This window comes from Phyllobates terribilis, unplaced genomic scaffold (genome assembly GCF_046119375.1).
Source record: "Phyllobates terribilis strain yellow unplaced genomic scaffold, ASM4611937v1 Scaffold_14__1_contigs__length_39327217, whole genome shotgun sequence".
NCBI classification, from domain to species: domain Eukaryota; kingdom Metazoa; phylum Chordata; class Amphibia; order Anura; family Dendrobatidae; genus Phyllobates; species Phyllobates terribilis.
The window spans coordinates 32170215-32193496 of record NW_027362774.1 but is presented as its reverse complement, the minus strand read 5'-3'; the positions used below and the strand labels follow the sequence as shown (position 1 = coordinate 32193496).

Here is a 23282-nt window from a genome sequence, read left to right as displayed (position 1 = left end):
CCCATATGCTTCGCGGCCAAAAAAACCTCGCGGGGATTGCCTGCCATGCACGAGCGATCCCTGCATGTTTTTTTGGGCGTCTAACAACCGTGAAACATGTGGGCGGGGACTCGAGCATGTCACTCCAGCACCCCCGATACATGGTGCATACCGGAGTACCCAATGCAAACTCAAGTAGCGAGCACTTGCGCTCAAGACTAATGACAACTTATTCAATATGATGACCTAATGTTATCAAATTCTGTGTCGTACCTCTGGGTTCAAAATGTTCACTATACCCCTTGATAAAATCCTTGAGGGGTGTAGTTTCCACAATGGGGTCACTTGTGGGGGGTTTCCACTATTTAGGCACATCAGGGGCTCTCCAAACGCGACATGGCGTCCACTCTCGATTCCAGCCAATTTTGCTTTCAAATAGTCACACAGCGCTCCCTCCCTTCTGAACCATGACGGGCGCCCAAACACTGTATTTTCCCCACATATGGGGTATCGGTGTACTCAGGAGAAATTGCACAATAAGTTGCATGGTGCAATTTCTCCTATTACCCTTAGAAAAATGCAAAACTGGGGGCTGAAAAACATTTTTGTGGGAAAAATGTGAAAATTTTATTTTTACGGCAGAATGTTATAAACTTCTGTGAAGCACTTGGGGGTTCAAGGTGCTCACCACACATCTAGATAAGTTCCCTGAGGGGTCTAGTTTCCAAAATGGGGTCACTTGTGGGGGGTTTCCACAGTTTAGGCACATCAGGGGCTCCCCAAACGCAACATGGCGTCCGCTAATTATTCAAGCAAATTTTACAATCAAAAAGTCAAATGGCGCTCCTTCCCTTCCAAGCCCCCAAACAGTGGTTTTCATGGGGTGTGAAAACCCGGGGTCTTCCTTGAGTGCAATGCTACTCAGACAACACAGGGTGAGGGTAAACAGCGTGTTAATACTTTACTGACCCACAAAGCGGAGAATAAACACATAGAACAGTCCCAGCAAATACCCAAGATGGTGGAACATTACATAGTCCTCACCCTTCCTCCTTCTCCGCCCGATGAGAATTAGAGCAGCTGCGAATTTGGAGACTTCCAGGGCCGACTACCTCAACCAGTGGCCCCCCACTTCTGGTGGGCCCCCACAGAGAGAAGGTAGCGGCAAACTTAGGAAGCTAGCAGTCCATCGAGGTACAAGGCCAGGAGACCCGAGGTTCCAAATGTTACACACACGCCGCTAGGTTCAGATAGGGGCGAGATAGGTTACATGAATTCTTTGGAATCCTGGGGGAACATTCAGGGTTATACAAATACTAATCTCTGTTAATCAACTAAAGAAGAACACAGGTTAAAAAGTCAACATAAAAATAAAGGTGTGCTGCTCTTGCCATCAGAAAGTATGTCTGGCATAATTAAGATTTACACTGTATTGTCACATGGAGTATTTGGGAGCTCAGGAGAAATTGCACAACATATTTTGGTGTCCATTATTTCCTGATACCTTTGTGAAAACTAGAAAAATTGGGTCTTAAGTAACATTTTTGTGAAAAAACTTTAAATGTTAATTTTTTTCTTCCACATTCCAAAAATTTCTGTGAAGCACCTGAAGGGTTAATAAAGTTCTTGAATGTGGTTTTGAGCACCTTGAGGGGTGTAGTTTTTAGGATGGTGTCACTTTTGGGTATTTTCTGTCATAAAGACCCCTCAAAGTGACTTCAAATGTGATGTGGTCTCTAAAAAAATGGTTTTGTAAATTTTGTTGGAAAAATGAGAAATCGCTGATCAACTTTTAACCCTTACAGCTCCCTAACAAAAAAAAATGAAAATGTGGTTCCAAAATTGTGCTGATGTAAAGTAGACATGTGGGAAATGTTATTTATTAACTATTTTGCGTGACATATCTCTCTGATTTAACGGCATGAAAATTAAAATTTTGAAAATTTTCACCAAATTTCCGATTTTTTTCACAAATAAACGCAAGTGATATCGAAGAAATGTTACCACAATCATGAAGTACAATATGTCACGAAAAAACAATCTCAGAATCAGGGGAATCCGTTGAAGCTCCAGAGTAATTACCTCATAAAGGGACAGTGGTCAGAATTGTAAAAATTGGTCTGGTCATTAACGTGCAAACAGCCTGCGGGGATAAAGGGGTTAATATTAGCCCACAGCTGTCTGTTTGCCCTTTGCTGGTTAGAATTTATAGGGGGCTCCTAAGTCAATTTTTTCTGGGTTCCCACTGTAATCTAACCAGTAAATACTAATCAAACAGCTAATGGCTGTTATTAATAGCCAGAGAACATTTTTTGGCTAATGGCCCCTTCCCTGGCTAGTAATATCAGACCCCAGTGTATTACAGTGAACTGTAGAGGGAAGTTCTGAGGCCCGCGCTCCAGCAGCTCCATCTAGTGGTGACAGTGCTGAACTGTCTACAGGAGGGGATTTCTGAGGCCGCGCTCTGGCAGCTCCATCTAGTGGCGACAGTTCTCCGGCAGCTCCATCTAGTGGCGACAGCGCTCCGGTCTCCTCAGAGCTTCGCCAGCTCCATCTAGTGGCAACAGCGCTCCGCCAGCTCTCGTCTCCTCAGAGGTCCGCCAGCTCCATCTAGTGGCAACAGCTCCGCCAGCTACATCTAGTAGCGACAGCGCTCCGCCAGCTCTCGTCTCCTCAGAGGTCCGCCAGCTCCATCTAGTGGCGACAGCGCTCCGGTCTCCTCGGCGCTCTGGTCTTGGCGCTCCGGTATCTCCGGTCTCCTCGCCGCTCCGGTCTCTCCTCGCCGCTCCGGTCTCTCCTCGCCGCTCCGGTATCTCCTCGCCGCTCCGGTCTCTCCTCGCCGCTCCGGTATCTCCGGTCTCCTCAGCGCTCCGGTATCTCCGGTCTCCTCAGCGCTCCGGTCTCCTCAGCGCTCCTCGGCGCTCCGGTATCTCCGGTCTCCTCGGCGCTCCGGTATCTCCGGTCTCCTCGGCGCTCCGGTGTCTCCTCGGCACTCCGGTATCTCCTCGGCGCTCCGCTATCTCCTCGGCGCTCCGCTATCTCCTCGGCGCTCCGCTATCTCCGGTCTCCTCGGCGCTCCGGTCTCTCCGGTCTCCTCGGCGCTCCGCTATCTCCTCGGTGCTCCGCTATCTCCTCGGAGCTCCGGTCTCCTCGGCGCTCCGGTATCTCCTCGGTGCTCCGCTATCTCCGGTCTCCTCGGCGCTCCGGTCTCCTCGGCGCTCCGGTATCTCTTCGGCGCTCCGGTATCTCCGGTCTCCTCGGCGCTCCGGTATCTCCGGTCTCCTCGGCTCTCCGGTCTCTCCTCGGCGCTCCGATCTCTCCTCGGCGCTCCGGTCTCTCCGGCGCTCCGGTCTCCTCGGCGCTCCGGTCTCTCCTCGGCGCTCCGGTCTCTCCTCGGCGCTCCGGTATCTCCGGTCTCTCCTCGGCGCTCCGGTATCTCCGGTCTCTCCTCGGCGCTCCGGTATCTCCGGTCTCCTCGGCGCTCCGGTCTCCTCGGCGCTCCGGTCTCTCCTCGGCGCTCCGGTATCTCCTGTCTCTCCTCAGCGCTCCGGTCTCTCCTCGGCGCTCCGGTATCTCCGGTCTCCTCGGCGCTCCGGTATCTCCTCGGCGCTCCGGTATCTCCGGTCTCCTCGGCGCTCCGGTATCTCCGGTCTCTCCTCGGCGCTCCGGTCTCTCCTCGGCGCTCCGGTCTCTCCTCGGCGCTCCGGTCTCTCCGGTCTCCTCGGCGCTCCGGTATCTCCGGTCTCTCCTCGGCGCTCCGGTATCTCCTCGGCGCTCCGGTATCTCCGGTCTCCTCGGCGCTCCGGTATCTCCGGTCTCTCCTCAGCGCTCCGGTCTCTCCTCGGCGCTCCGGTATCTCCGGCCTCTCCTCGGCGCTCCGGTATCTCCGGCCTCTCCTCGGCGCTCCGGTATCTCCGGTCTCTCCTCGGCGCTCCGGTATCTCCGGTCTCTCCTCGGCGCTCCGGTCTCTCCTCAGCGCTCCGGTATCTCCGGTCTCTCCTCAGCGCTCCGGTATCTCCGGTCTCTCCTCAGCGCTCCGGTATCTCCGGTCTCTCCTCAGCGCTCCGGTATCTCCGGTCTCTCCTCAGCGCTCCGGTCTCTCCTCAGCGCTCCGGTCTCTCCGGTCTCCTCGGCGCTCCGGTATCTCCGGTCTCTCCTCGGCGCTCCGGTATCTCCGGTCTCTCCTCGGCGCTCCGGTATCTCCGGTCTCTCCTCGGCGCTCCGGTATCTCCGGTCTCTCCTCGGCGCTCCGGTATCTCCGGTCTCTCCTCGGCGCTCCGGTATCTCCTCAGCGCTCCGGTATCTCCGGTCTCTCCTCAGCGCTCCGGTATCTCCGGTCTCTCCTCAGCGCTCCGGTATCTCCGGTCTCTCCTCAGCGCTCCGGTCTCTCCTCAGCGCTCCGGTCTCTCCTCAGCGCTCCGGTATCTCCGGTCTCTCCTCAGCGCTCCGGTATCTCCGGTCTCTCCTCAGCGCTCCGGTATCTCCGGTCTCTCCTCAGCGCTCCGGTATCTCCGGTCTCTCCTCAGCGCTCCGGTATCTCCGGTCTCTCCTCAGCGCTCCGGTATCTCCGGTCTCTCCTCAGCGCTCCGGTCTCTCCTCAGCGCTCCGGTCTCTCCTCAGCGCTCCGGTCTCTCCTCAGCGCTCCGGTATCTCCGGTCTCTCCTCAGCGCTCCGGTATCTCCGGTCTCTCCTCAGCGCTCCGGTCTCTCCGGTCTCTCCTCAGCGCTCCGGTCTCTCCTCAGCGCTCCGGTCTCTCCTCAGCGCTCCGGTCTCTCCTCGGCGCTCCGGTATCTCCGGTCTCTCCTCAGCGCTCCGGTATCTCCGGTCTCTCCTCAGCGCTCCGGTATCTCCTCAGCGCTCCGGTATCTCCGGTCTCTCCTCAGCGCTCCGGTCTCTCCTCAGCGCTCCGGTATCTCCGGTCTCCTCAGCGCTCCGGTATCTCCGGTCTCCTCAGCGCTCCGGTCTCCTCAGCGCTCCTCGGCGCTCCGGTATCTCCGGTCTCCTCGGCGCTCCGGTATCTCCGGTCTCCTCGGCGCTCCGGTGTCTCCTCGGCACTCCGGTATCTCCTCGGCGCTCCGCTATCTCCTCGGCGCTCCGCTATCTCCTCGGCGCTCCGCTATCTCCGGTCTCCTCGGCGCTCCGGTCTCTCCGGTCTCCTCGGCGCTCCGCTATCTCCTCGGTGCTCCGCTATCTCCTCGGAGCTCCGGTCTCCTCGGCGCTCCGGTATCTCCTCGGTGCTCCGCTATCTCCGGTCTCCTCGGCGCTCCGGTCTCCTCGGCGCTCCGGTATCTCTTCGGCGCTCCGGTATCTCCGGTCTCCTCGGCGCTCCGGTATCTCCGGTCTCCTCGGCTCTCCGGTCTCTCCTCGGCGCTCCGATCTCTCCTCGGCGCTCCGGTCTCTCCGGCGCTCCGGTCTCCTCGGCGCTCCGGTCTCTCCTCGGCGCTCCGGTCTCTCCTCGGCGCTCCGGTATCTCCGGTCTCTCCTCGGCGCTCCGGTATCTCCGGTCTCTCCTCGGCGCTCCGGTATCTCCGGTCTCCTCGGCGCTCCGGTCTCCTCGGCGCTCCGGTCTCTCCTCGGCGCTCCGGTATCTCCTGTCTCTCCTCAGCGCTCCGGTCTCTCCTCGGCGCTCCGGTATCTCCGGTCTCCTCGGCGCTCCGGTATCTCCTCGGCGCTCCGGTATCTCCGGTCTCCTCGGCGCTCCGGTATCTCCGGTCTCTCCTCGGCGCTCCGGTCTCTCCTCGGCGCTCCGGTCTCTCCTCGGCGCTCCGGTCTCTCCGGTCTCCTCGGCGCTCCGGTATCTCCGGTCTCTCCTCGGCGCTCCGGTATCTCCTCGGCGCTCCGGTATCTCCGGTCTCCTCGGCGCTCCGGTATCTCCGGTCTCTCCTCAGCGCTCCGGTCTCTCCTCGGCGCTCCGGTATCTCCGGCCTCTCCTCGGCGCTCCGGTATCTCCGGTCTCTCCTCGGCGCTCCGGTATCTCCGGTCTCTCCTCGGCGCTCCGGTCTCTCCTCAGCGCTCCGGTATCTCCGGTCTCTCCTCAGCGCTCCGGTATCTCCGGTCTCTCCTCAGCGCTCCGGTATCTCCGGTCTCTCCTCAGCGCTCCGGTATCTCCGGTCTCTCCTCAGCGCTCCGGTCTCTCCTCAGCGCTCCGGTCTCTCCGGTCTCCTCGGCGCTCCGGTATCTCCGGTCTCTCCTCGGCGCTCCGGTATCTCCGGTCTCTCCTCGGCGCTCCGGTATCTCCGGTCTCTCCTCGGCGCTCCGGTATCTCCGGTCTCTCCTCGGCGCTCCGGTATCTCCTCAGCGCTCCGGTATCTCCGGTCTCTCCTCAGCGCTCCGGTATCTCCGGTCTCTCCTCAGCGCTCCGGTATCTCCGGTCTCTCCTCAGCGCTCCGGTCTCTCCTCAGCGCTCCGGTATCTCCGGTCTCTCCTCAGCGCTCCGGTATCTCCGGTCTCTCCTCAGCGCTCCGGTATCTCCGGTCTCTCCTCAGCGCTCCGGTATCTCCGGTCTCTCCTCAGCGCTCCGGTATCTCCGGTCTCTCCTCAGCGCTCCGGTATCTCCGGTCTCTCCTCAGCGCTCCGGTCTCTCCTCAGCGCTCCGGTCTCTCCTCAGCGCTCCGGTATCTCCGGTCTCTCCTCAGCGCTCCGGTATCTCCGGTCTCTCCTCAGCGCTCCGGTATCTCCGGTCTCTCCTCAGCGCTCCGGTCTCTCCTCAGCGCTCCGGTCTCTCCTCGGCGCTCCGGTATCTCCGGTCTCTCCTCAGCGCTCCGGTATCTCCGGTCTCTCCTCAGCGCTCCGGTATCTCCTCAGCGCTCCGGTATCTCCGGTCTCTCCTCAGCGCTCCGGTCTCTCCTCAGCGCTCCGGTATCTCCGGTCTCTCCTCAGCGCTCCGGTATCTCCGGTCTCTCCTCAGCGCTCCGGTCTCTCCTCAGCGCTCCGGTCTCTCCTCAGCGCTCCGGTATCTCCGGTCTCTCCTCAGCGCTCCGGTATCTCCGGTCTCTCCTCAGCGCTCCGGTATCTCCGGTCTCTCCTCAGCGCTCCGGTATCTCCGGTCTCTCCTCAGCGCTCCGGTATCTCCGGTCTCTCCTCAGCGCTCCGGTCTCTCCTCAGCGCTCCGGTATCTCCGGTCTCCTCGGCGCTCCGGTATCTCCGGTCTCTCCTCGGCGCTCCGGTATCTCCTCAGCGCTCCGGTATCTCCGGTCTCTCCTCAGCGCTCCGGTATCTCCGGTCTCTCCTCAGCGCTCCGTTATCTCCGGTCTCTCCTCAGCGCTCCGGTCTCTCCTCAGCGCTCCGGTATCTCCGGTCTCTCCTCAGCGCTCCGGTATCTCCGGTCTCTCCTCAGCGCTCCGGTATCTCCTCAGCGCTCCGGTATCTCCGGCCTCTCCTCAGCGCTCCGGTATCTCCGGTCTCTCCTCAGCGCTCCGGTATCTCCTGTCTCTCCTCAGCGCTCCGGTATCTCCGGTCTCTCCTCAGCGCTCCGGTATCTCCGGTCTCTCCTCAGCGCTCCGTTATCTCCGGTCTCTCCTCAGCGCTCCGGTCTCTCCTCAGCGCTCCGGTATCTCCGGTCTCTCCTCAGCGCTCCGGTATCTCCGGTCTCTCCTCAGCGCTCCGGTATCTCCGGTCTCTCCTCAGCGCTCCGGTCTCTCCTCAGCGCTCCGGTCTCTCCGGTCTCTCCTCAGCGCTCCGGTATCTCCGGTCTCTCCTCAGCGCTCCGGTCTCTCCGGTCTCTCCTCAGCGCTCCGGTCTCTCCTCAGCGCTCCGGTATCTCCGGTCTCCTCGGCGCTCCGGTATCTCCGGTCTCTCCTCAGCGCTCCGGTATCTCCGGTCTCTCCTCAGCGCTCCGGTATCTCCGGTCTCTCCTCAGCGCTCCGGTATCTCCTCAGCGCTCCGGTATCTCCTCAGCGCTCCGGTATCTCCGGTCTCTCCTCAGCGCTCCGGTATCTCCGGTCTCTCCTCAGCGCTCCGGTCTCTCCTCAGCGCTCCGGTCTCTCCTCAGCGCTCCGGTATCTCCGGTCTCTCCTCAGCGCTCCGGTATCTCCGGTCTCTCCTCAGCGCTCCGGTCTCTCCTCAGCGCTCCGGTCTCTCCGGTCTCTCCTCAGCGCTCCGGTATCTCCGGTCTCTCCTCAGCGCTCCGGTATCTCCGGTCTCTCCTCAGCGCTCCGGTCTCTCCTCAGCGCTCCGGTATCTCCGGTCTCCTCGGCGCTCCGTTATCTCCGGTCTCTCCTCAGCGCTCCGGTCTCTCCTCAGCGCTCCGGTATCTCCGGTCTCTCCTCAGCGCTCCGGTATCTCCGGTCTCTCCTCAGCGCTCCGGTCTCTCAGCGCTCCGGTCTCTCCTCAGCGCTCCGGTATCTCCGGTCTCTCCTCAGCGCTCCGGTATCTCCGGTCTCTCCTCAGCGCTCCGGTCTCTCCTCAGCGCTCCGGTCTCTCCTCAGCGCTCCGGTCTCTCCTCAGCGCTCCGGTATCTCCTCAGCGCTCCGGTATCTCCGGTCTCTCCTCAGCGCTCCGGTCTCTCCGGTCTCCTCAGCGCTCCGGTCTCTCCTCAGCGCTCCGGTCTCTCCTCAGCGCTCCGGTATCTCCGGTCTCCTCAGCGCTCCGGTCTCTCCTCAGCGCTCCGGTCTCTCCTCAGCGCTCCGGTCTCTCCTCAGCGCTCCGGTCTCTCCTCAGCGCTCCGGTCTCTCCTCAGCGCTCCGGTATCTCCGGTCTCTCCTCAGCGCTCCGGTATCTCCGGTCTCTCCTCAGCGCTCCGGTATCTCCGGTCTCCTCAGCGCTCCGGTATCTCCGGTCTCTCCTCAGCGCTCCGGTATCTCCGGTCTCTCCTCAGCGCTCCGGTATCTCCGGTCTCTCCTCAGCGCTCCGGTATCTCCGGTCTCTCCTCAGCGCTCCGTTATCTCCGGTCTCTCCTCAGCGCTCCGGTCTCTCCTCAGCGCTCCGGTCTCTCCTCAGCGCTCCGGTCTCTCCTCAGCGCTCCGGTATCTCCGGTCTCTCCTCAGCGCTCCGGTCTCTCCTCAGCGCTCCGGTCTCTCCTCAGCGCTCCGGTCTCTCCTCAGCGCTCCGGTCTCTCCTCAGCGCTCCGGTATCTCCGGTCTCTCCTCAGCGCTCCGGTATCTCCTCAGCGCTCCGGTATCTCCGGTCTCCTCGGCGCTCCGTTATCTCCGGTCTCTCCTCAGCGCTCCGGTCTCTCCTCAGCGCTCCGGTATCTCCGGTCTCTCCTCAGCGCTCCGGTATCTCCGGTCTCTCCTCAGCGCTCCGGTATCTCCGGTCTCTCCTCAGCGCTCCGGTCTCTCCGGTCTCCTCAGCGCTCCGGTCTCTCCTCAGCGCTCCGGTATCTCCGGTCTCCTCAGCGCTCCGGTATCTCCGGTCTCCTCAGCGCTCCGGTATCTCCGGTCTCCTCAGCGCTCCGGTATCTCCGGTCTCCTCAGCGCTCCGGTATCTCCGGTCTCCTCAGCGCTCCGGTATCTCCGGTCTCCTCAGCGCTCCGGTATCTCCTCAGCGCTCCGGTCTCTCCTCAGCGCTCCGGTCTCTCCGGTCTCTCCTCAGCGCTCCGGTATCTCCGGTCTCTCCTCAGCGCTCCGGTATCTCCGGTCTCTCCTCAGCGCTCCGGTATCTCCGGTCTCTCCTCAGCGCTCCGGTATCTCCGGTCTCTCCTCAGCGCTCCGGTATCTCCGGTCTCTCCTCAGCGCTCCGGTCTCTCCTCAGCGCTCCGGTATCTCCGGTCTCTCCTCAGCGCTCCGGTCTCTCCTCAGCGCTCCGGTATCTCCGGTCTCTCCTCAGCGCTCCGGTATCTCCGGTCTCTCCTCAGCGCTCCGGTATCTCCGGTCTCTCCTCAGCGCTCCGGTATCTCCGGCCTCTCCTCAGCGCGCCGGTATCTCCGGCCTCTCCTCAGCGCTCCGGTATCTCCGGTCTCTCCTCAGCGCTCCGGTATCTCCGGTCTCTCCGGTCTCCTCAGCGCTCCGGTATCTCCGGTCTCCTCAGCGCTCCGGTATCTCCGGTCTCCTCAGCGCTCCGGTATCTCCGGTCTCTCCTCAGCGCTCCGGTATCTCCTCAGCGCTCCGGTCTCTCCTCGGCGCTCCGGTATCTCCGGTCTCTCCTCAGCGCTCCGGTATCTCCGGTCTCCTCGGCGCTCCGGTATCTCCGGTCTCCTCGGCGCTCCGGTATCTCCGGTCTCTCCTCAGCGCTCCGGTATCTCCTCAGCGCTCCGGTATCTCCGGTCTCCTCAGCGCTCCGGTATCTCCGGTCTCTCCTCAGCTCTCCGGTCTCTCCTCAGCGCTCCGGTCTCTCCTCAGCTCTCCGGTCTCTCCTCAGCGCTCCGGTCTCTCCGGTCTCTCCTCAGCGCTCCGGTATCTCCGGTCTCTCCTCAGCGCTCCGGTATCTCCGGTCTCTCCTCAGCGCTCCGGTATCTCCTCAGCGCTCCGGTATCTCCGGTCTCCTCAGCGCTCCGGTATCTCCGGTCTCTCCTCAGCGCTCCGGTATCTCCGGTCTCTCCTCAGCGCTCCGGTCTCTCCTCAGCGCTCCGGTATCTCCGGTCTCTCCTCAGCGCTCCGGTCTCTCCGGTCTCTCCTCAGCGCTCCGGTATCTCCGGTCTCTCCTCAGCGCTCCAGTATCTCCGGTCTCTCCTCAGCGCTCCGGTATCTCCGGTCTCTCCTCAGCGCTCCGGTATCTCCGGTCTCCTCGGCGCTCCGGTATCTCCGGCGCTCCGGTCTCTCCTCAGCGCTCCGGTATCTCCGGTCTCCTCAGCGCTCCGGTATCTCCGGTCTCCTCGGCGCTCCGGTATCTCCGGCGCTCCGGTCTCTCCTCAGCGCTCCGGTATCTCCGGTCTCTCCTCAGCGCTCCGGTATCTCCGGTCTCTCCTCAGCGCTCCGGTATCTCCGGTCTCTCCTCAGCGCTCCGGTCTCTCCTCAGCGCTCCGGTCTCTCCTCAGCGCTCCGGTCTCTCCTCAGCGCTCCGGTCTCTCCTCAGCGCTCCGGTATCTCCGGTCTCCTCGGCGCTCCGTTATCTCCGGTCTCTCCTCAGCGCTCCGGTCTCTCCTCAGCGCTCCGGTCTCTCCTCAGCGCTCCGGTATCTCCGGTCTCCTCGGCGCTCCGGTATCTCCGGTCTCCTCAGCGCTCCGGTATCTCCTCAGCGCTCCGGTATCTCCGGTCTCCTCAGCGCTCCGGTATCTCCTCAGCGCTCCGGTATCTCCTCAGCGCTCCGGTATCTCCGGTCTCCTCAGCGCTCCGGTATCTCCGGTCTCCTCAGCGCTCCGGTATCTCCGGTCTCCTCAGCGCTCCGGTATCTCCTCAGCGCTCCGGTATCTCCGGTCTCCTCAGCGCTCCGGTATCTCCGGTCTCCTCGGCGCTCCGGTATCTCCGGCGCTCCGGTCTCTCCTCAGCGCTCCGGTCTCTCCTCGGCGCCGTCTGTAGCGGAGGCTGAGGGAGAAGCACTGAGGACCCTCACACTCTATAGCCATCAGTCCGCGCCGGGGGAAGCCCCGCCTTTTCCTGCACTTCACCCCCGTCACTTGGTCACATGGTTTGACGTCAGCCGTGGATTGTATTTAGCCTCTTCCATTGGATAATCTCATGATGCGGGGGCGGAGCCTGTGACTTCACTTCCGGTCTGTTGCTTAGAAACCAGACGCGGAGAAGAAACGCACAGGAGACTGAACTGCAGGTAAGAGAAAGAAAACTGGACACCCCCATAATCATCACTATCACCCCCATAATCATCACTATCACCCCCATAATCATCACTATCACCCCCATCACCACTATCACCCCCATAATCATTACAATCACCCCCATCAACACTATCACCCCCATAATCATTACTATCACCCCCATAATCATTACTATCACCCCCATCATCATAAGTTGGATGTTGTCCTCATACAGGTGTCATGGAGGCTGTAGAGGAGGTGGATGAGCGCGGACACGAGGGGGCCGACATCTCCGGGTGAGTGAGGACTGTGCACTGATGGGGGATACGGGGGAGGACTGTGCACTGATGGGGGAGGACTGTGCACTGATGGGGGTATACGGGGGAGGACTGTGCACTGATGGGGGAGGACTGTGCACTGATGGGGTATACGGGGGAGGACTGTGCACTGATGGGGTATACGGGGGAGGACTGTGCACTGATGGGGGTATACGGGGGAGGACTGTGCACTGATGGGGTATACGGGGGAGGACTGTGCACTGATGGGGGGATACGGGGGAGGACTGTGCACTGATGGGGGGATACGGGGGAGGACTGTGCACTGATGGAGGGATACGGGGGAGGACTGTGCACTGATGGGGGTATACGGGGGAGGACTGTGCACTGATGGAGGGATACGGGGGAGGACTGTGCACTGATGGGGGAGGACTGTGCACTGATGGGGTATACGGGGGAGGACTGTGCACTGATGGGGTATACGGGGGAGGACTGTGCACTGATGGGGGTATACGGGGGAGGACTGTGCACTGATGGGGGTATACGGGGGAGGACTGTGCACTGATGGGGTATACGGGGGAGGACTGTGCACTGATGGGGGGATACGGGGGAGGACTGTGCACTGATGGGGGTATACGGGGGAGGACTGTGCACTGATGGGGGTATACGGGGGAGGACTGTGCACTGATGGGGGTATACGGGGGAGGACTGTGCACTGATGGAGGGATACGGGGGAGGACTGTGCACTGATGGGGGGATACGGGGGAGGACTGTGCACTGATGGGGGGATACGGGGGAGGACTGTGCACTGATGGAGGGATACGGGGGAGGACTGTGCACTGATGGAGGGATACGGGGGAGGACTGTGCACTGATGGGGTATACGGGGGAGGACTGTGCACTGATGGGGGTATACGGGGGAGGACTGTGCACTGATGGGGGTATACGGGGGAGGACTGTGCACTGATGGGGTATACGGGGGAGGACTGTGCACTGATGGGGGTATACGGGGGAGGACTGTGCACTGATGGAGGGATACGGGGGAGGACTGTGCACTGATGGGGGTATACGGGGGAGGACTGTGCACTGATGGAGGGATACGGGGGAGGACTGTGCACTGATGGGGGGATACGGGGGAGGACTGTGCACTGATGGAGGGATACGGGGGAGGACTGTGCACTGATGGAGGGATACGGGGGAGGACTGTGCACTGATGGGGTATACGGGGGAGGACTGTGCACTGATGGAGGGATACGGGGGAGGACTGTGCACTGATGGAGGGATACGGGGGAGGACTGTGCACTGATGGGGTATACGGGGGAGGACTGTGCACTGATGGGGGTATACGGGGGAGGACTGTGCACTGATGGGGGTATACGGGGGAGGACTGTGCACTGATGGGGGTATACGGGGGAGGACTGTGCACTGATGGGGTATACAGGGGAGGACTGTGCACTGATGGGGGGATACGGGGGAGGACTGTGCACTGATGGGGGGATACGGGGGAGGACTGTGCACTGATGGGGGTATACGGGGGAGGACTGTGCACTGATGGGGGTATACGGGGGAGGACTGTGCACTGATGGAGGGATACGGGGGAGGACTGTGCACTGATGGGGGGATACGGGGGATCACTGTGCACTGATTGAGGGATACGGGGGAGGACTGTGCACTGATGGAGGGATACGGGGGAGGACTGTGCACTGATGGAGGGATACGGGGGAGGACTGTGCACTGATGGGGGATACGGGGGAGGACTGTGCACTGATGGCGGATACGGGGGAGGACTGTGCACTGATGGAGGGATACGGGGGAGGACTGTGCACTGATGGCGGATACGGGGGAGGACTGTGCACTGATGGCGGATACGGGGGAGGACTGTGCACTGATGGCGGATACGGGGGAGGACTGTGCACTGATGGGGGATACGGGGGAGGACTGTGCACTGATGGGGGATACGGGGGAGGACTGTGCACTGATGGGGGATACGGGAGAGGACTGTGCACTGATGGGGGGATACGGGGGAGGACTGTGCACTGATGGGGGGATACGGGGAGGACTGTACACTGATGGGGGGTGCATCCTTCCTTATATTGCAGAGAGTTGGTCGCCTCCGTGGACATCTCGTCATTCCCATCATCTTACACCCAGAACTCGCCCGAGGAGCAGACGCTGTTGGACCTGGCAGAAAACTTCTGTCGACAGTACGCGCTCCTCTATCCCGACCGGAAGCCGCTCTTCACATCACCCCAGAACGAGTGTGGTGTGGAGGTGAGTGCGAGTGACCCCGCAAGAATGGTGGATGGGTGCGGTGTCATGGCGTGTAAGATGGGGACGTGCCGTCTTGTGGAGTGTACGATGGGGACGTGCCGTCTTGTGGAGTGTACGATGGGGACGTGCCGTCTTGTGGAGTGTACGATGGGGACGTGCCGTCTTGTGGAGTGTACGATGGGGACGTGCCGTCTTGTGGGGTGTACGATGGGGACGTGCCGTCTTGTGGGGTGTACGATGGGGACGTGCCGTCTTGTGGGGTGTACGATGGGGACGTGCCGTCTTGTGGAGTGTAAGATGGGGACGTGCCGTCTTGTGGAGTGTAAGATGGGGACGTGCCGTCTTGTGGAGTGTAAGATGGGGACGTGCCGTCTTGTGGAGTGTAAGATGGGGACGTGCCGTCTTGTGGAGTGTACGGTGGGGACGTGCCGTCTTGTGGAGTGTAAGATGGGGACGTGCCGTCTTGTGGAGTGTAAGATGGGGACGTGCCGTCTTGTGGAGTGTAAGATGGGGACGTGCCGTCTTGTGGAGTGTAAGATGGGGACGTGCCGTCTTGTGGAGTGTACGGTGGGGACGTGCCGTCTTGTGGAGTGTACGGTGGGGACGTGCCGTCTTGTGGGGTGTACGGTGGGGACGTGCCGTCTTGTGGGGTGTACGGTGGGGACGTGCCGTCTTGTGGGGTGTACGGTGGGGACGTGCCGTCTTGTGGGGTGTACGGTGGGGACGTGCCGTCTTGTGGGGTGTACGGTGGGGACGTGCCGTCTTGTGGGGTGTACGGTGGGGACGTGCCGTCTTGTGGGGTGTACGGTGGGGACGTGCCGTCTTGTGGGGTGTACGGTGGGGACGTGCCGTCTTGTGGAGTGTACGGTGGGGACGTGCCGTCTTGTGGAGTGTACGGTGGGGACGTGCCGTCTTGTGATTTGTTAATGCTCTTCTCATGGCCTCCACCCTTTCTGGATCCACAGAAGTTTGTGTGCTCCACACTGCGCCCAACTCTCCTCCCGTACCCGACGCTCTACCAGTGGGAGGAATGTGCGCACTTTGTGTCTGAATTTATAACCATGAGACCCCTGAACTCCGCGATTGAGCTGGTAACAAAGCGTAATTCATGTATGACATCTGTCCACTCTTCTCTCTGTGTCCCCCCTCACCTCTCCTCGCTTCTTTCTGTGTCCCTTCTTCTCTCTGCGCACCCTTTCGCCTCTCTTCTCTGTGTATTAGATGTCTCTCATTGACGCTTTCTCCCGGGGTCTTCTCGTTCACGGCCCCTCTGCCTCTCTTCTCTGTGTATTAGATGTCTCTCATTGATGCTTTCTCCCGGGGTCTTCTCGTTCACAGCCCCTCTGCCTCTCTTCTCTGTGTATTAGATGTCTCTCATTGATGCTTTCTCCCGGGGTCTTCTCATTCACGGCCCCTCTACCTCTCTTCTCTGTGTATTAGATGTCTCTCATTGACGCTTTCTCCCGGGGTCTTCTCGTTCACGGCCCCTCTACCTCTCTTCTCTGTATATTAGATGTCTCTCATTGACGCTTTCTCCCGGGGTCTTCTCGTTCACGGCCCCTCTGCCTCTCTTCTCTGTGTATTAGATGTCTCTCATTGACGCTTTCTCCTGGGGTCTTCTCGTTCACGGCCCCTCTGCCTCTCTTCTCTGTGTATTAGATGTCTCTCATTGACGCTTTCTCCCGGGGTCTTCTCGTTCACGGCCCCTCTGCCTCTCTTCTCTGTGTATTAGATGTCTCTCATTGATGCTTTCTCCCGGGGTCTTCTCGTTCACGGCCCCTCTACCTCTCTTGTCTGTGTATTAGATGTCTCTCATTGACGCTTTCTCCCGGGGTCTTCTCGTTCACAGCCCCTCTGCCTCTCTTCTCTGTATATTAGATGTCTCTCATTGACGCTTTCTCCCGGGGTCTTCTCGTTCACGGCCCCTCTGCCTCTCTTCTCTGTGTATTAGATGTCTCTCATTGACGCTTTCTCCCGGGGTCTTCTCGTTCACGACCCCTCTGCCTCTCTTCTCTGTGTATTAGATGTCTCTCATTGACGCTTTCTCCCGGGGTCTTCTCGTTCACGGCCCCTCTGCCTCTCTTCTCTGTGTATTAGATGTCTCTCATTGATGCTTTCTCCCGGGGTCTTCTCGTTCACGGCCCCTCTGCCTCTCATCCCTGTGTATTAGATGTCTCTCATTGATGCTTTCTCCCGGGGTCTTCTCGTTCACGGCCCCTCTGCCTCTCTTCTCTGTGTATTAGATGTCTCTCATTGACGCTTTCTTCTGGGGTCTTCTCTTTCACGGACTCTCTTCTCTGTGTATTAGATGTCTCTCATTGATGCTTTCTCCCGGGGTCTTCTCGTTCACAGCCCCTCTGCCTCTCTTCTCTGTATATTAGATGTCTCTCATTGACGCTTTCTCCCGGGGTCTTCTCGTTCACGGCCCCTCTGCCTCTCTTCTCTGTGTATTAGATGTCTCTCATTGACGCTTTCTCCTGGGGTCTTCTCGTTCACGGCCCCTCTGCCTCTCTTCTCTGTGTATTAGATGTCTCTCATTGACGCTTTCTCCCGGGGTCTTCTCGTTCACGGCCCCTCTGCCTCTCTTCTCTGTGTATTAGATGTCTCTCATTGACGCTTTCTTCTGGGGTCTTCTCTTTCACGGACTCTCTTCTCTGTGTATTAGATGTCTCTCATTGATGCTTTCTCCCGGGGTTTTCTCGTTCACAGCCCCTCTGCCTCTCTTCTCTGTATATTAGATGTCTCTCATTGATGCTTTCTCCCGGGGTTTTCTCGTTCACGGCCCCTCTGCCTCTCTTCTCTGTGTATTAGATGTCTCTCATTGATGCTTTCTCCTGGGGTCTTCTCGTTCACGGCCCCTCTGCCTCTCTTCTCTGTGTATTAGATGTCTCTCATTGACGCTTTCTCCTGGGGTCTTCTCGTTCACGGCCCCTCTGCCTCTCTTCTCTGTGTATTAGATGTCTCTCATTGACGCTTTCTCCCGGGGTCTTCTCGTTCACGGCCCCTCTGCCTCTCTTCTCTGTGTATTAGATGTCTCTCATTGATGCTTTCTCCCGGGGTCTTCTCGTTCACGGCCCCTCTGCCTCTCTTCTCTGTGTATTAGATGTCTCTCATTGACGCTTTCTCCCGGGGTCTTCTCGTTCACGGCCCCTCTGCCTCTCTTCTCTGTGTATTAGATGTCTCTCATTGACGCTTTCTCCCGGGGTCTTCTCGTTCACGGCCCCTCTGCCTCTCTTCTCTGTGTATTAGATGTCTCTCATTGATGCTTTCTCCTGGGGTCTTCTCGTTCACGGCCCCTCTGCCTCTCTTCTCTGTGTATTAGATGTCTCTCATTGACGCTTTCTCCTGGGGTCTTCTCGTTCACGGCCCCTCTGCCTCTCTTCTCTGTGTATTAGATGTCTCTTATTGATGCTTTCTCCCGGGGTCTTCTCGTTCACAGCCTCTCTGCCTCTCTCCTCTGTGTATTAGATGTCTCTCATTGACGCTTTCTCCTGGGGTCTTCTCGTTCACAGCCCCTCTGCCTCTCTTCTCTGTGTATTAGATGTCTCTCATTGATGCTTTCTCCCGGGGTCTTCTCGTTCACAGCCCCTCTGCCTCTCTTCTCTGTGTATTAGATGTCTCTCATTGATGCTTTCTCCCGGGGTCTTCTCGTTCACGGCCCATCTGCCTCTCATCCCTGTGTATTAGATGTCTCTCATTGACGCTTTCTCCCGGGGTCTTCTCGTTCACAGCCCCTCTGCCTCTCTTCTCTGTATATTAGATGTCTCTCATTGACGCTTTCTCCCGGGGTCTTCTCGTTCACGGCCCCTCTGCCTCTCTTCTCTGTGTATTAGATGTCTCTCATTGACGCTTTCTCCTGGGGTCTTCTCGTTCACGGCCCCTCTACCTCTCTTGTCTGTGTATTAGATGTCTCTCATTGACGCTTTCTCCCGGGGTCTTCTCGTTCACAGCCCCTCTGCCTCTCTTCTCTGTATATTAGATGTCTCTCATTGACGCTTTCTCCCGGGGTCTTCTCGTTCACGGCCCCTCTGCCTCTCTTCTCTGTGTATTAGATGTCTCTCATTGATGCTTTCTCCTGGGGTCTTCTCGTTCACGGCCCCTCTGCCTCTCTTCTCTGTGTATTAGATGTCTCTCATTGACGCTTTCTCCTGGGGTCTTCTCGTTCACGGCCCCTCTGCCTCTCTTCTCTGTGTATTAGATGTCTCTCATTGATGCTTTCTCCTGGGGTCTTCTCGTTCACAGCCCCTCTGCCTCTCTTCTCTGTGTATTAGATGTCTCTCATTGACGCTTTCTCCCGGGGTCTTCTCGTTCACAGCCCCTCTGCCTCTCTTCTCTGTGTATTAGATGTCTCTCATTGATGCTTTCTCCCGGGGTCTTCTCGTTCACGGCCCCTCTGCCTCTCTTCTCTGTGTATTAGATGTCTCTCATTGATGCTTTCTCCCGGGGTCTTCTCGTTCACGGCCCCTCTGCCTCTCATCCCTGTGTATTAGATGTCTCTCATTGACGCTTTCTCCCGGGGTCTTCTCGTTCACAGCCCCTCTGCCTCTCTTCTCTGTGTATTAGATGTCTCTCATTGACGCTTTCTTCTGGGGTCTTCTCTTTCACGGACTCTCTTCTCTGTGTATTAGATGTCTCTCATTGATGCTTTCTCCCGGGGTCTTCTCGTTCACAGCTCCTCTGCCTCTCTTCTCTGTATATTAGATGTCTCTCATTGACGCTTTCTCCCGGGGTCTTCTCGTTCACGGCCCCTCTGCCTCTCTTCTCTGTGTATTAGATGTCTCTCATTGACGCTTTCTCCTGGGGTCTTCTCGTTCACGGCCCCTCTGCCTCTCTTTTCTGTGTATTAGATGTCTCTCATTGACGCTTTCTCCCGGGGTCTTCTCGTTCACGGCCCCTCTGCCTCTCATCCCTGTGTATTAGATGTCTCTCATTGACGCTTTCTCCCGGGGTCTTCTCGTTCACAGCCCCTCTGCCTCTCTTCTCTGTGTATTAGATGTCTCTCATTGACGCTTTCTTCTGGGGTCTTCTCTTTCACGGACTCTCTTCTCTGTGTATTAGATGTCTCTCATTGATGCTTTCTCCCGGGGTCTTCTCGTTCACGGCCCCTCTGCCTCTCTTCTCTGTGTATTAGATGTCTCTCATTGATGCTTTCTCCCGGGGTCTTCTCGTTCACGGCCCCTCTGCCTCTCTTCTCTGTGTATTAGATGTCTCTCATTGACGCTTTCTCCCGGGGTCTTCTCGTTCACGGCCCCTCTGCCTCTCTTCTCTGTGTATTAGATGTCTCTCATTGATGCTTTCTCCCGGGGTCTAAACGTTCACGGCCCCTCTGCCTCTCTTCTCTGTGTATTAGATGTCTCTCATTGACGCTTTCTCCCGGGGTCTTCTCATTCACAGCCCCTCTGCCTCTCTTCTCTGTGTATTAGATGTCTCTCATTGACGCTTTCTCCCGGGGTCTTCTCGTTCACGGCCCCTCTGCCTCTCTTCTCTGTGTATTAGATGTCTCTCATTGATGCTTTCTCCCGGGGTCTTCTCGTTCACAGCCTCTCTGCCTCTCTCCTCTGTGTATTAGATGTCTCTCATTGACGCTTTCTCCTGGGGTCTTCTCGTTCACAGCCCCTCTGCCTCTCTTCTCTGTGTATTAGATGTCTCTCATTGATGCTTTCTCCCGGGGTCTTCTCGTTCACAGCCCCTCTGCCTCTCTTCTCTGTGTATTAGATGTCTCTCATTGATGCTTTCTCCCGGGGTCTTCTCGTTCACGGCCCATCTGCCTCTCATCCCTGTGTATTAGATGTCTCTCATTGACGCTTTCTCCCGGGGTCTTCTCGTTCACGGACTCTCTTCTCTGTGTATTAGATGTCTCTCATTGATGCTTTCTCCCGGTGTCTTCTCGTTCACAGCCCCTCTGCCTCTCTTCTCTGTATATTAGATGTCTCTCATTGACGCTTTCTCCCGGGGTCTTCTCGTTCACGGCCCCTCTGCCTCTCTTCTCTGTGTATTAGATGTCTCTCATTGACGCTTTCTCCTGGGGTCTTCTCGTTCACGGCCCCTCTACCTCTCTTGTCTGTGTATTAGATGTCTCTCATTGACGCTTTCTCCCGGGGTCTTCTCGTTCACAGCCCCTCTGCCTCTCTTCTCTGTATATTAGATGTCTCTCATTGACGCTTTCTCCCGGGGTCTTCTCGTTCACGGCCCCTCTGCCTCTCTTCTCTGTGTATTAGATGTCTCTCATTGATGCTTTCTCCTGGGGTCTTCTCGTTCACGGCCCCTCTGCCTCTCTTCTCTGTGTATTAGATGTCTCTCATTGACGCTTTCTCCTGGGGTCTTCTCGTTCACGGCCCCTCTGCCTCTCTTCTCTGTGTATTAGATGTCTCTCATTGATGCTTTCTCCCGGGGTCTTCTCGTTCACGGCCCCTCTGCCTCTCTTCTCTGTGTATTAGATGTCTCTCATTGATGCTTTCTCCTGGGGTCTTCTCGTTCACAGCCCCTCTGCCTCTCTTCTCTGTGTATTAGATGTCTCTCATTGACGCTTTCTCCCGGGGTCTTCTCGTTCACGGCCCCTCTGCCTCTCTTCTCTGTGTATTAGATGTCTCTCATTGATGCTTTCTCCCGGGGTCTTCTCGTTCACGGCCCCTCTGCCTCTCTTCTCTGTGTATTAGATGTCTCTCATTGATGCTTTCTCCCGGGGTCTTTTCGTTCACGGCCCCTCTGCCTCTCTTCTCTGTGTATTAGATGTCTCTCATTGACGCTTTCTCCCGGGGTCTTCTCGTTCACAGCCCCTCTGCCTCTCTTCTCTGTGTATTAGATGTCTCTCATTGACGCTTTCTTCTGGGGTCTTCTCTTTCACGGACTCTCTTCTCTGTGTATTAGATGTCTCTCATTGATGCTTTCTCCCGGGGTCTTCTCGTTCACAGCTCCTCTGCCTCTCTTCTCTGTATATTAGATGTCTCTCATTGACGCTTTCTCCCGGGGTCTTCTCATTCACGGCCCCTCTGCCTCTCTTCTCTGTGTATTAGATGTCTCTCATTGACGCTTTCTCCTGGGGTCTTCTCGTTCACGGCCCCTCTGCCTCTCTTTTCTGTGTATTAGATGTCTCTCATTGACGCTTTCTCCCGGGGTCTTCTCGTTCACGGCCCCTCTGCCTCTCTTCTCTGTGTATTAGATGTCTCTCATTGACGCTTTCTCCCGGGGTCTTCTCGTTCACGGCCCCTCTGCCTCTCTTCTCTGTGTATTAGATGTCTCTCATTGACGCTTTCTCCCGGGGTCTTCTCGTTCACGGCCCCTCTGCCTCTCTTCTCTGTGTATTAGATGTCTCTCATTGACGCTTTCTCCCGGGGTCTTCTCGTTCACGGCCCCTCTGCCTCTCTTCTCTGTGTATTAGATGTCTCTCATTGACGCTTTCTCCTGGGGTCTTCTCGATCACAGCCCCTCTGCCTCTCTTCTCTGTGTATTAGATGTCTCTCATTGACGCTTTCTCCCGGGGTCTTCTCGTTCACGGCCCCTCTGCCTCTCTTCTCTGTGTATTAGATGTCTCTCATTGACGCTTTCTCCCGGGGTCTTCTCGTTCACGGCCCCTCTGCCTCTCTTCTCTGTGTATTAGATGTCTCTCATTGATGCTTTCTCCCGGGGTCTTCTCGTTCACGGCCCCTCTGCCTCTCTTCTGTGTGTATTAGATGTCTCTCATTGACGCTTTCTCCCGGAGTCTTCTCGTTCACGGCCCCTCTGACTCTCTTCTGTGTGTATTAGATGTCTCTCATTGACGCTTTCTCCCGGGGTCTTCTCGTTCACGGCCCCTCTGACTCTCTTCTCTGTATATTAGATGTCTCTCATTGATGCTTTCTCCCGGGGTCTTCTCATTCATGGCCCCTCTACCTCTCTTGTCTGTGTATTAGATGTCTCTCATTGACGCTTTCTCCCGGGGTCTTCTCTTTCACGGCCCCTCTGCCTCTCTTCTCTGTATATTAGATGTCTCTCATTGACGCTTTCTCCCGGGGTCTTCTCGTTCACGGCCCCTCTGCCTCTCTTCTCTGTGTATTAGATGTCTCTCATTGACGCTTTCTCCCGGGGTCTTCTCGTTCACGGCCCCTCTGCCTCTCTTCTCTGTGTATTAGATGTCTCTCATTGACGCTTTCTCCCGGGGTCTTCTCGTTCACGGCCGCTCTGCCTCTCTTCTCTGTGTATTAGATGTCTCTCATTGACGCTTTCTCCCGGGGTCTTCTCGTTCACGGCCCCTCTGCCTCTCTTCTCTGTGTATTAGATGTCTCTCATTGACGCTTTCTTCTGGGGTCTTCTCTTTCACGGCCTCTCTTCTCTGTGTATTAGATGTCTCTCATTGATGCTTTCTCCCGGGGTCTTCTCGTTCACGGCCCCTCTGCCTCTCTTCTCTGTGTATTAGATGTCTCTCATTGACGCTTTCTTCTGGGGTCTTCTCTTTCACGGCCTCTCTTCTCTGTGTATTAGATGTCTCTCATTGACGCTTTCTCCCGGGGTCTTCTCGTTCACGGCCCCTCTGCCTCTCTTCTCTGTGCATTAGATGTCTCTCATTGACGCTCTCTCCCGGGGTCTTCTCGTTCACGGCCCCTCTGCCTCTCTTCTATGTGTATTAGATGTCTCTCATTGACGCTTTCTCCCGGGGTATTCTCGTTCACAGCCCCTCTACCTCTCTTCTCTGTGTATTAGATGTCTCTCATTGACGCTTTCTCCCGGGGTCTTCTCGTTCACGGCCCCTCTGCCTCTCTTCTCTGTGTATTAGATGTCTCTCATTGACGCTTTCTCCCGGGGTCTTCTCGTTCACAGCCCCTCTGCCTCTCTTCTCTGTGTATTAGATGTCTCTCATTGACGCTTTCTTCTGGGGTCTTCTCTTTCACGGCCTCTCTTCTCTGTGTATTAGATGTCTCTCATTGACGCTTTCTCCCGGGGTCTTCTCGTTCACGGCCCCTCTGCCTCTCTTCTCTGTGCATTAGATGTCTCTCATTGACGCTCTCTCCCGGGGTCTTCTCGTTCACGGCCCCTCTGCCTCTCTTCTATGTGTATTAGATGTCTCTCATTGACGCTTTCTCCCGGGGTCTTCTCGTTCACGGCCTCTCTGCCTCTCTTCTCTGTGTATTAGATGTCTCTCATTGACGCTTTCTC

The 23282-nt window shown here is 57.7% G+C and overlaps 1 protein-coding gene across 1 annotated transcript in view; it reads left to right on the top strand.

The window, feature by feature from the left end:
• Window positions 1-11534: 11534 nt before the first annotated feature.
• The window catches only part of DRC7 (dynein regulatory complex subunit 7), a 106408-nt gene continuing 94660 nt past the window's right edge, over window positions 11535-23282 (top strand). The window contains exons 1-4 of the mRNA XM_073659867.1: window positions 11535-11622; window positions 11844-11904; window positions 13982-14153; window positions 15119-15244. Of these exons, the coding sequence (XP_073515968.1) occupies window positions 11849-11904; window positions 13982-14153; window positions 15119-15244 (354 nt within the window). The 5' untranslated portion in view covers window positions 11535-11622; window positions 11844-11848. The remainder of the gene's footprint in view (window positions 11623-11843; window positions 11905-13981; window positions 14154-15118; window positions 15245-23282) is intronic.